Source organism: Cantharellus anzutake (assembly GCF_015039405.1).
Source record: "Cantharellus anzutake strain C23 chromosome Unknown EI90scaffold_3, whole genome shotgun sequence".
Lineage (NCBI taxonomy): Eukaryota > Fungi > Basidiomycota > Agaricomycetes > Cantharellales > Hydnaceae > Cantharellus > Cantharellus anzutake.
In genome coordinates this window covers 188,524-200,294 of record NW_024066953.1, presented here as the reverse complement: position 1 = coordinate 200,294, position 11,771 = coordinate 188,524, and the positions used below count along the sequence as shown (strand labels likewise).

The window sequence follows — 11,771 nt, the reverse complement described above, 5'->3', positions numbered from 1 at the left end:
TGTTCTTGCGTCACCATGGCAGGGGAGATGGGGGGAAATGGGGTTGAAACCTTCTTCTGCTGTCAGGGACCGACCCGGGGTCGAGAGCATCTGGGGATATCGCCCAGGGCTGAGGGCCCGGTAGGGTGTAGTGCAGGCATGCGTAACAACGGGCCCGAAGCAGGCAAGGGTCCCTGGCCACTTAGGCTAAAGTGGGAAGTGTGTTATTATTATTAGCAGGGGAATGTAAGCTACTTGCCTAAAGTGGGAAGTGTGAGAAGAAGGTTACTTCTCAGTTCCCACTCAGGCTGTGTTTATGTACATGCGGTTGGAGGTCATGTGGGGAGCACCACGTCATCTACGCGCACAGCCGTGTCTGCCCGGGTATCTCTGTAAGAGATCTCAGGAGCGTCCGGTGTGTAGGGCATCACCCAGTGTGTCCGGGTCCGGGCATGTTGTGCAGCCTGGTTAATGGTACATCGAGCAAGGAAGTCGTCCATGTAGTAGAAAAGGAAAGAAGAAGGGAAAGGAAGAAGGAGAGAAGGGAGGAGGGAGGATGGGGGCACCGGGTGGGGGTAGTGGGATCGGGTGGGGTCGGACCGGGTGGAGTGGGGTCAGGCAGGTGTGCCCTGACACTCAGTGCCCAGAACTACATGACTGACCGCCCGACCAAGAAACTGGACCATAAGTGGCTAGGCCCCTTCAAGGTCGCCAAAGTCATCTCCCCGGCTGCTGTCAAACTCCAGCTCACCACACGGCAGAAGGGAATACACCCAGTCATATCCGTGACGAACGTAAGACCATTGTTATGGAAATGGGAATTTCCCATTTTAGACTCTTATGGGTTCTGTGTCACATGATTTGTATAGTATCGAATCAATAATCAACAAAAACCCGCTGCCACACTACCTGTTCAACAACATGTTAAACCATCTGTGAAACAACCTGTAAACCCTTATGTCCAACCCCCTTCCCTATTCCTGCACCAGAACGGACGAAAATGGGCACTTCCGGCCCCATTTTTGTAACGACCATACTGCCTGGACGAGATTGCAGAGCGACCCCCCAACCCCTGCCTGGGCCCAGAATTCGTAGATGGAGAGGAGGAATATGAAGTGGAGAAAATACTGGACTCTAAGTGGTTGCGCTGGAAGCTCTGGTATTCAGTAAAGTTCGCTGGCTGGCTGAACTCGGAGAATGAATGGCTCCCCCAAGACCAACTAACCCATGCCCCTGACCAGATCGAAGAGTTCCACCAGAAACACCCCCATGCCCCAGGAAGGGAGAGAACGAACCCCCTGGCTGCTTCGAGGCAAAGCGGCTTAAGGAGGGGGTGATGTCAGGGCACACCCACCCAACCCGGCTCCACCCACCTTCACCCGGTACCCCACTCACCTCCACCCCTCACCCTTCACCATTGTTTCTCACTTCTTGTTCTTCCTTTGTCCTTCTGTTCTTTTGCTCTCTTGCCCTTTCTTCTATCTTTATCTACATGGACGACATTTCCCCTTATCTATGTATTATCGACCTGCCCACAACACATGCATGACGCACCCAGCCCCGGATGACCCGGACGGCCTCACAGTGCAACCCAGCATGCAGGCATGCAGCACACACCCTCAGGATCCCCCACAGGGACACCTGGATGACTGCAGCTGTATGCGGGGTGATGTGGCAAACCTCATGTGACCCAAGCCGCATGTACATAAAAGTACCTGGGGTGGGAACCGAAGAAGTAACCTTCTTCTCACGATTCCCACTTCAGGTAAGTAGCATAGCTTCCTTTTTAATAACAACTCACAATTCCCACTTCAGTCTGAGTGGCCAGGGATCGTCGTCCCGGACCGGGCCTGTCACTACGCATGCCCACTCTACACCTCGCGATGGCCTCAGTGCCGGGCGTTACACCCGGACCCCCTCGACCCCGGACGCGTCCCTGACATTGAGATATCTGTGGGCTTGAGCTTGAGATAGCATCCACTATGGAGGCTCAGGCCATGATACTATCCGACTTTTGTGAGTGTTTGATGAGAAGCTGTTCAGGCAACCAACATGTGAAAAAGATCAGAGAGTGTGAACGAGGAGATATGGGAAAGATCTCAGAGAGCTTTGTAGGATCAATCATGAGAGGGTGATGACAGAGACATATAGTTGGCCAAAGAGCCAACGTGAGAACATCACGAGATAGTTACGAACAATCAATACTAAACCCAATACCCAATGGGAACAGAGAACCACAGGGTGAGACAAGTAAAATTCCCACGAATTGTGGACCCGGAAAGTGACCTTGCAAGCAAGGTAATCCATATCCGGCGGTTAGAAATCCGCGGATATGCGGATCAACCGCGGATTGTAGATAAAATGTTCCAAAGTTGCATTTCGTCAGAATTGTCCTTGACGAGAGCTTTCTAACAATCCCAAATTTGTCCATATTGGTGGAGAACTGATGGAAATATGGGGAGAATGGTGGAAAACTTGGAGGTCAAATGCCTAATTTGGGAATAACAGGCCTGGGTGGTCAAATAAGACTTGAAGAAATTGGAAAAAAAAATATAGAAACATAGGAGGGGTATCTAGAACAGTAGGCGACAATAAATCCGCGGATAATCCGCCCATCTGCGGATTAGAAACCGCGGATACAATCCACTGGAAATCCAAAACCGGATCCGTGAATTTTCGGATGCGGTTGCGGATATCTGCAGATCATCCGATCCGCTAGGAGCCCTAGGCTTCCAACCTGTGCTGCCAACCCCCATATCAATAATATCGCTTGCAGCCATAATAACATGTGGTGGTCAGCAAGGATCAATGTATAAGCGGAAGAAGGTATCAGCGGTGTTCACATCAACACCGCATCAGACAAACCAATAAACATGAAGATTTCATTAATCACAATGATTGGGTATTCCATTGTAAACTACTTGGAGAGGTCGCAACACTTGGAAAATCTCTGGTGTGATACCTTGGGCCCGCAGGTAAATCCTCGACGGATCCTGTATTCCGAGTATCGTGCCTACTACCTGGGACCCCAGGCATACCAGCATGCAGTTACATAGCATGCACAGATGTATCGTCAATACACCAGATATCAACACAATAATGTCTATGAGAACCCTGCGATATCACCATTAGGGCTTCTAGCGGATCAGATAACACTCGGATATCCGCAGATTTATCCGAAAATCCGCGGATGCGGATTTGGCTTTTGACAGGATAATATCCGCGGTTTCTAATCCGCGGATCTATTGTCGCTACTGTTCTAGATATCCCTCCTATGTTTCTATATTTTTTTTCCAATTTTTTCAAGTCTTATTTGACCACCCAGGCCTGTTATTCCCAAATTAGGCATTTGACCTCCAAGTTTTCCACCATTCTCCCCATATTTCCATCAGTTCTCCACCAATATGGACAAATTTGGGATTGTTAGAAAGCTCTCGTCAAGGACAATTCTGACGAAATGCAACTTTGGAACATTTTATCTACAATCCGCGGTTGATCCGCATATCCGCGGATTTCTAACCCCTGGATACGGATTTTATTTCAAACCTCTAAAAATCCGCGGATTCTGATCCATATCCGATCCGATCCGATCCGCTAGGAGCCATAATCACCATGCATTAATTGAGCTGCGGCTTGCGACTCTGGCCGCAGTGTATAGGGGTTTCACAAAGGATATAAAGACTGGAGACCCTCTGATGGATTGAAAACCTAAACAATTACAAGATGTTTCTGAACTTTGCAACAATTAGCTTCATCGCGACCCTTCTTTCCTTCGCCACCTCTGTCACGGCCCATCCCACTGCCAATCTCATCCGAGAGCCAAAGGACTCCCCTAGATTCGCTGGTGCGATCCTCAGTGAAGTAAGCTCTCGCGCCTCAGGCTTAATACTCATATGCGTATAACCCGGGATCTCACCATTCAACTGTGCGCTTCCTCGTACTTGCAGTCCACTTATGATCGGGTTACCTCGACCTTTGTTATTCCGAAATTTGGCCCGAACAATTCGACCGTGCCGGATGGCACCCAGTACTTGAATGCAGTAGTTGGCCTTCAGTGCACTCAGGCTGTTCGTATCTACGCATTTGTTGGTTTCTCAATTAGTCCCGATGGGGGTGTGTATGTCTCTGGTACGTACCCAATGAGGCTGACTTTCGTGCAGTGTGTTGATTACTTATTCGTTGCTGTACCCTGACCAGCACTGGGACCTGTTCCCCCGGCAGTATCCTTCAATGTCGGGGAGACAGCTAGGATAACCGTAGAAGTGGCGAACAACGGATACAATGCAACTGTTGAGAATTTAACCTCTGGCAACGCGACACACGGACACATGCCTTCAGCTATACCTCCTACCTGTAACACGACAGTATGGGGTATCGAGGGGCCCAACTCTCGGCCTTTTGTGGGCAGTATCATTTTCTTCAACACGTTCGCTCGTCCCGCAAACGGGCTGCCGGAAGTTGGTCCGGGGGGAGCAACCATTCAAAACATCGTTACACCTAATGGGGCAAATCTTACTTCCACTTACATCACCTCTTCCCCAGGAATAACCATCTCATATCTCTGAGGCTAATTATTCTGTTTGGCTGACGGATTCTATTGTTGGCTTGTCTGACACTGGTGTTCCACGAACGGAGCTTGTTAAAACTTCGTTCCCCTCAGTTCCCATTCACGAGTCTGAGGATTAGTGGGGGTTGGCAAACCAGGTTAGAGCCTGGTGACGCTTACATAAGCAACATTCGTCTCAATCCTGGCCACACCATCCTCACCCTCAAAACACATCATCCTTAGGTTGTAAACTATATTAGAATTAACTGAATAATGGTATTATGTAGACTGAAGATTATGCATATGGAAGGATGGGTAATTAGATGGACATTTTAATGATTGAACCATGTTTGAGCTGAGCACCATCATTTTCCATCATCAGAGGGGCTGTAAATGCCATGCTATGGTGTTTTAGATTTATAGCTATTTGATGGCCATTTTTTGGCAAGCACGTGATCATTATATTATCTCAGACATCTCCCTTCGTTTGCTGACCCCAGGATTAGTATCCTTCTTGTTTGTTATGTTACTTGACAAGTCATTACACTCATCATGTTTCCATTCCAAATGAAGTACACATCTGTCAGAGACCAGACTCGAGACGAGGAGATGTCTCCATAACGGAGGGCTTCGGCCTCAGCGACTTCTGCCAAGAGCGCTGTGCCTAGTGACATGTCCGTGCCCTAACTTACTGACTGGCAATTAGAACCTAGGGGGGTAACTCTAGTTGATTTTTCTACTGGGGCGTAACCTATGTACAAGTGGGATATATATATGGTTACAGCGGAGACGGTTCCGCAATTGGCGGAGCCGAACGGAGTGGAGCTAACGGGGTTTAACCATTAGCCGACTGAATATTACCGACGAGTCGGTTCACGGGGTTAGCGGAAAGGCAGGCGATAACCCAGAAACGGAAAGGAGGGATAGGCCCGAAGGTGGGCTCTGCAGGGCAGGCGAGTGTATTGCCCAACGGAGGCGGGGGTGCGCTAGCGGACGTCAGAGCTGTCCGGAAGTCTTCGGGGCTCCGTACTTAGGGAGGCATAGGTAATAAATTGAAATGAGGGGGTGGTGACCATCGAGGGGTGCCGAGAGGATTGCGGAATACGGGGACTCCGAGGTTAGTGAGGGAGGAGCGGAGTTGGATCGGAGGGATCGGAGGGACCGGAAGTCGATGGCCAGGGATGGATATGACAACATCTGTACAAGTGAACGAGTTACAATCCAAGTTTTTCACCAGTCTGACTGTCTGAGGACGCATCTGTATGGCGATTTACAACTTGCTATAGTCTCTTATGTGTATATCACGGAATTCGAACAGAACAGACATGGGACATCCTGAGTTGCACTACAGAACTGCCTGTCAGGGCACACCCGCCTGACCCGGCTCCACCCGGCCCAACCTGACCCGGTACCCCGCCGGTCCACCCTTCCTTACCTCCCCCTTTCCCTTCTTCCCCCCTCATCCTCCCCTCCTCAGTTTCTCCTTATCTTACTTCTCCTTTATTCTCCCTTTATTCTACATGGACGACTTTCTCTGTATCAATGTACAACTGACCCATCTGCAGCGCGCCCACCATGTACCCGGCCCGGGCACCTCGGGCGACTTCCCGCTGTGCCCAGCACGCACGCCTGCACCAGATACCCTCGGGATCTCCCACGGAGACACCCAGGTGGTTACGGCTGTGTGCGAGGGTGACGTGGCACCCGTCATGTGATCCAAGCCGCATGTATATAAACGAACCTGAAGTGGGAACCGAAGAAGTAGCCTTCTTCTCAACTTTCCACTTCAGTCTAAGTGGCCAGGGACCACTGTCCCACATCGGGCCTGTCAGTACGCACGCCCAATCCACCCCCCGCCAGGCTCTCGGTCCCGGACGCTATACCCGGACCCCCTCGACCCCGGACGAGTCCCTGACACTTTGCTCCGAGCCTCCGTCATAGTCCCTACCTCGGACTTTGACTCCACCTCAGTCTTAGTCCATTGCATTGGTGACCTCATACTACGTAAACACCATTGCCAATATCCCTCGGACTTTCAACCCCGCCTCCGTAAGCTCCGTAAGCTCCACAACCTCCAAGCTTCACGGATCACCTTTGGCACTTTCGCCGCTTGTAATGTATCTCTCGCGTTTTCCCCTCATCCCTATTTGGACTGCTGCTTCTTCCCATTCTAGCCAGTTAGTCATCATCCCCACTTCTCACCATCCTCCTGCCCCTCTGGGCCTCGCCCTCCCTACCTCCTTTCGGACGTATCACAGGTTCTGTCTTATGACCTTCAGTACCACTCCGCTTCTGTCTACCCTTTGTTCCCGTTCGGACGTCTTCGTTCCAATTCGGATCCCCTTTGTTTCCTTGTGCTTTTGCCCCCTCCATTATATATATCGGTGCTTGTACATACTCGTATCAGGCTCAGTCCGAAATCGACCTGAAATGCCCCCTAGAGACTTCCTGCTCACCTACTGTGAAATTAAGGACCAAATGGACAAACAGCAATGGCACAGCGCTCTGCTTGAGTCGCTGAGGCCAAGGTCCCTCCACGCTAAGTCTCCGATTCCACTCCGGAGTCGTCTGAATCCGCCCGTTCTAACAAGGTGGGCCAGAGTGGTGGTGGAGTAGAGCAGAGGTGAGGCGGAGTTGGTATGGATATGACAGGATTGATGACTAACTGGCTGAATGTAAGAAGCAGTAGTGTCATATCCATCCCTGGCCATCGACTTCCGATCCCTCCGATTACTCCGGTCTACCCCCACTCCTTCTCCACTAACCTCGGAGCTCCTGTATTCCGCAACTCCCTCGGTACCCCTCGATGGTCACCACCCCCTCCTTTCAATTTATTACCTATGCCTCCCTAAGTACGGAGCCCCAAAGGCTTCCGGACAGCTCCAACGTCCACTAGCGCACTCCTGCCTCTGCTGGACAATACACTCGCTTGCCCTGCAAAGCCCACCTTCGGGCCTATCCCTCCTTTCCGTTTCTGGGTTATTGCCTGCCTTTCTGCTAACCCTGTAACCCGACTCGTCGGTAATATTCAATCGGCTAATGTCTAACCCCGTTAGCTCCGCTCCGCCATTTGCGGACCCGCCCTCGCTGTAACTATATATACTTAACTTGTACATAGGTTACACTCCAGTAATAAAATCGACTAGAGTTTACCCTCTTCAGTTCTGGTGGCCAGTTAGTAAGTTAGGGCATGGACGTGTTTACTAGGCACAGCGCTCCTGGCATAAGTCGCTGAGGCCGAAGCCCTCTGTCACGGAGACACTCCTTCGTCTCGACCTGGTCTCTGACAAGTAGTCCAAATTGGGATGAGGGAGAAGTGCGAAATGTATACTACAAGCGGCAAAAGTGCCGAGATCAGTCTGTGAAGCTTGGAGGTGATGGAGCTTACAGAGCTTATGGAGATGGAGTTGGAAGTCCGAAGAATATTGGCAATGGTGTTTACATAGAATGAGGTCACCAATGCAATGGACTTAAGCTGAGGTGCAGTCAAAGTCTGAGGTCGGGACCATGATTGAATCTCGGAGCGAAGGTATGAGCGGTGTCTGAGTACAGGGTATGGGAAGGTGGCAGAAGGTTGTGACTTGGCAGAGGTTGGCAGAAGAGGGATGGAAGGTAAGGGAGTGAAGAGAGGAGGGAGGAGGGAGGTGATGTCAGGTCCGAAGGTGGATATTGGAGCATACAGGGATAGGGTAGAACTCCGGAGGTGGTGAAGTGGAGGGTCCGGAAGTCGAATCGGGATCGGGTATGTATGGATATGACAACACATGTGATTACCAATTGTGTGTGCATGTCATATCCCAGAATCCCGACCCCACACTCTCCCACCTCTCTACACCTTCCTAACAACCTCACCATCCCTACACCATATCCCCCCCACTTCCCAATTTCACCTTCCTTCCCAACTGTCTCAGCTCCAGCCTGGATCTCGGCACACTCAACCTTGGCCACTCCCATCTCGGAAGCTTGGCCCCGAGTTGGAACATTCGGAGACTCTGGATTGGCTCCAACCTCCCAATGGATCTCCAACATCCTGTGACCTACCTCTAAACCACTCCTCCTCCCATTTCATTTAGTGGAGTCACCCAACATCCTTCGGATCCAGCCTTCTACTCCGCCCTCCTCGACCCGACACCTTGGTTCCCCTTTAAGGATATCATTTGGGACCTTTCGGTACCTTTCAGTATCACTTGGAACCTTTCGGTGTTTGTTGATATCACTCGGACTTTGACTAAAGTCCTTCTCCCCATCCCTCTATATATACATGTAGATTAGAACCCATTGTAGGCCAGTTCTAATCTCGACTAAAAGTTACCCCAAGTCCCTCTATGAGTGAATCCCGACCCCTTCCTACAAGATACCTCAGACACATGAAATATAAGGACTAACTGAGATGTAACGGAGGCACAGCGCTCCCTCCGAGTCACTGAGGCTGCGTCCTTCTTAGAGCCTCTTGTACCATCCAGCAGACCTGGGCTTCCTGGAGAAGCTTCAGTTCACTACTGGAGCTCTCAGATCCCCTCTAGTTGAGCCCTGCCTGCATTCGGACTCACGCACTTTCCCCACATTCAGGGTTTTTGACAGTGCACACTTTTGCTAACTTGACAAATACTGAGAGTTAGAGTACAACTTTAGTACCATTAGAAAGGTTGGATTAAATGAAAATTTATGATGCTGAGAATGTGAAGAACCATTCAGAAATTGGTAACCTGAAGATGCACAGGAAGACAACTTCTAGAGGTCCCAAGCCCCGAATAAAATTCATAAAAATATGATATCATTGAGGACGACTTATTATAACAACAAACAATGCATACAAAGGACTAGGATGCAATAATACAAATGGGAACCAGGGGAAATGGACGAAAAACTATGAAAAACCACAAAACTATGATAGACCATGGCAGGAATTTTAGGGAAAAATATACTAATAAAGCAGAGAGCTCTAACACATTTGTTTGTTCAATTCTTAACTATGACCAAGTATTTTGCTCTAAATTTGAACCATTTCACTCATTTATCATTTCAAGTCTCATTTCAACTACAGTAATTCACCCATGAATGGTGTTGTTTTTGTAATTTTGAGATTGCAACCTGAAATAAGCACCAAATGGAAATCTATCATTATGGATCATAGCCAAACTAAATGTTTACATGTATACGGAATATTAAAGCAAACAGATGGGAAATGAGTGAGAATATGAGCAAACAAAAAATGAGGCCTTCCCTACTCAATGGTTTTGCATGACAAGGTGTGACAATGGATACCACGTGCCAACCCAATCACTCGTTGTCATCCCCAATGGACTCAACCTCCTCCCCTCCACACTCTCTGACCATATCTGATGCCAAACCGGCCAGCTGGGGATAGTTCATTGCTCTTTTTGTGACTCCTTTCAGTTTCTTTGGCTGTCAGGGACGCGTCCAGGGTCGAGAGGGCCCGGGGGTAATGCCCGGCACTGAGGCCGTCACGGGGTGTGGAGCGGGCGTGCGTACTGGCGGGCCCGATCCGGGACAGTGGTCCCTGGCCACTCAGACTGAAGTGGAGAATGTGTTATTATTATTAAAGAGGAAAACTATACTACTTACCTGAAGTGGAGAATGTGAGAAGAAGGTTACTTCTTCGGTTCCCACTTCAGGTACATTTATGTACATGCGGCTTGAGTCACATGACAGGTGCCACGTCATCCTCGGAGGCAGCCGCAGGCATCTGGGTGTCCCCGTGGGGGATCCCGAGAGCGTCCGCTACATGCGCGCGTGCTGGGCACAGCGGGAAGCCGTCCGGGGTGTGTGGGCCGGACGGGTCAATCGTACATCGATACAAGGGAAGGTGGTCCGTGTAGATAGAAAGAAATAAACAGGAAGAAGAAGATGAGAAGAATGAAATAAAGAAAGGGGAAAGAAAAGGGAAAAGAAGGGGGAGGAGAGGGAGGAAGGAGGGGGGAGGGGGATAGACAGCGGGGAGCGGGTGTGGTGTGGCCGGGTGGGCCCGGGTGGGCCCAGGTCAGGCGGGTGTGCCCTGACATTGGCACTGTCAGAGACCAGATTCGAGACGAGGGAGAGTCTCCGTGACGGAGGGCTTTGGCCTCAGCGACTTCTGCCAAGAGCGCTGTGCCTAGTGACACGTCCGTGCCCTAACTTACTGACTGGCAATCAGAATCGAAGGGGGGTAACTCTAGTTGATTTTCTTACTGGGGTGTAACCTATGTACAAGTGGGATATATATATGGTTACAGCGAAGACGGGTCCGCAATTGGCGGAGCCGAACGGAGCGGAGCTAATGGGGTTTAAACATTAGCCGACTGAATATTACCGACAAGTCGGGTCACGGGGTTAGCGGAAAGGCAGGCGATAACCCAGAAACGGAAAGGAGGGATAGGCCCGAAGGTGGGCTCTGCAGGGCAGGCGAGTGTATTGCCCAGCGGAGGTGGGGGTGCGCTAGCGGACGTCGGAGCTGTCCGGAAGTCTTCGGGGCTCCGTACTTAGGGAGGTGTAGGTAATAAATTGAAATGAGGGGTGGTGACCATCGAGGGGTACCGAGGGGATTGCGGAATGCGGGAGCTCCGAGGTTAGTGAGGAAGGAGCGGAGTTAGACCAGAGGGATCGGAGGGACCGGAAGTCGATGGCCGGGAATGGATATGACAGGCACCCTCAGCTTTAGTGCCTGCAACCTTTCCTTCTCCTTCCACGCTGCCGCACATGCCTTCTGCCCTCTTTGGAACTCTTCCCAATCCTTCTGTACTTCCTTCATTACCTTCTCTAACTCTTCCTCCATCATCTTCCTCTTAAATCGGTCTGTTTGGTGCTGAACAAAGCCACTGTGTGTCACCACACGTCCAAATGTGCCTTTGATCCGACCACCCTCCTCTTTGTGTTTGTCTCCCTTTTCATGCGAGAGAAGCTGGGCCCGAGCCTTTAATGCATACATTCCACACAGAGCTAGCTGGGCATTGGTTGCGTCTATGGCTGACACTGCACTTGCCACATACTCGTTTGCGCTCCGGAATTCAGAGCATGTTTCTTGCAATTCGGCAATCAACTCCCCATGTGTCTTTGACTCATAGCTTGTTCCCTCAGCTAGGTCCCATTGGATGCTTTTCAGTCCTGCAGAATCCCCATATGCCTCCTTTGGAAGTTCAAATGTTGAACGGAGTGGTGATGTCAAAACAACGAATTTGGACGATGATGAGAATGACATGATGTGCTCTGAATCATTGACTGCATGCCTTTTCGCCTGGGAATATGCCAC

General features: G+C 50.3%; 2 protein-coding genes across 2 annotated transcripts; one reads left to right on the top strand and one right to left on the bottom strand.

Moving 5' to 3' along the window:
* Positions 1-3,585: 3,585 nt before the first annotated feature.
* On the top strand, positions 3,586-4,544 carry EI90DRAFT_3150157 (uncharacterized protein; the record flags this gene model as incomplete). The annotated part of the gene is made up of 3 exons (XM_039065636.1): positions 3,586-3,840; positions 3,927-4,107; positions 4,177-4,544. The coding sequence occupies exons 1-3, from the start codon at positions 3,703-3,705 to the stop codon at positions 4,542-4,544; spliced, it is 687 nt and encodes a 228-aa protein (XP_038922617.1). The 5' UTR covers positions 3,586-3,702.
* Positions 4,545-11,111: 6,567 nt separating this feature from the next.
* Positions 11,112-11,720, bottom strand: EI90DRAFT_3115794 (uncharacterized protein; the record flags this gene model as incomplete). Its single annotated transcript, XM_039062825.1, has 1 exon — positions 11,112-11,720. One exon carries the CDS (start codon positions 11,718-11,720, stop codon positions 11,112-11,114), a length of 609 nt encoding a protein of 202 aa, XP_038922616.1.
* Between the last annotated feature and the right edge of the window lie 51 nt (positions 11,721-11,771).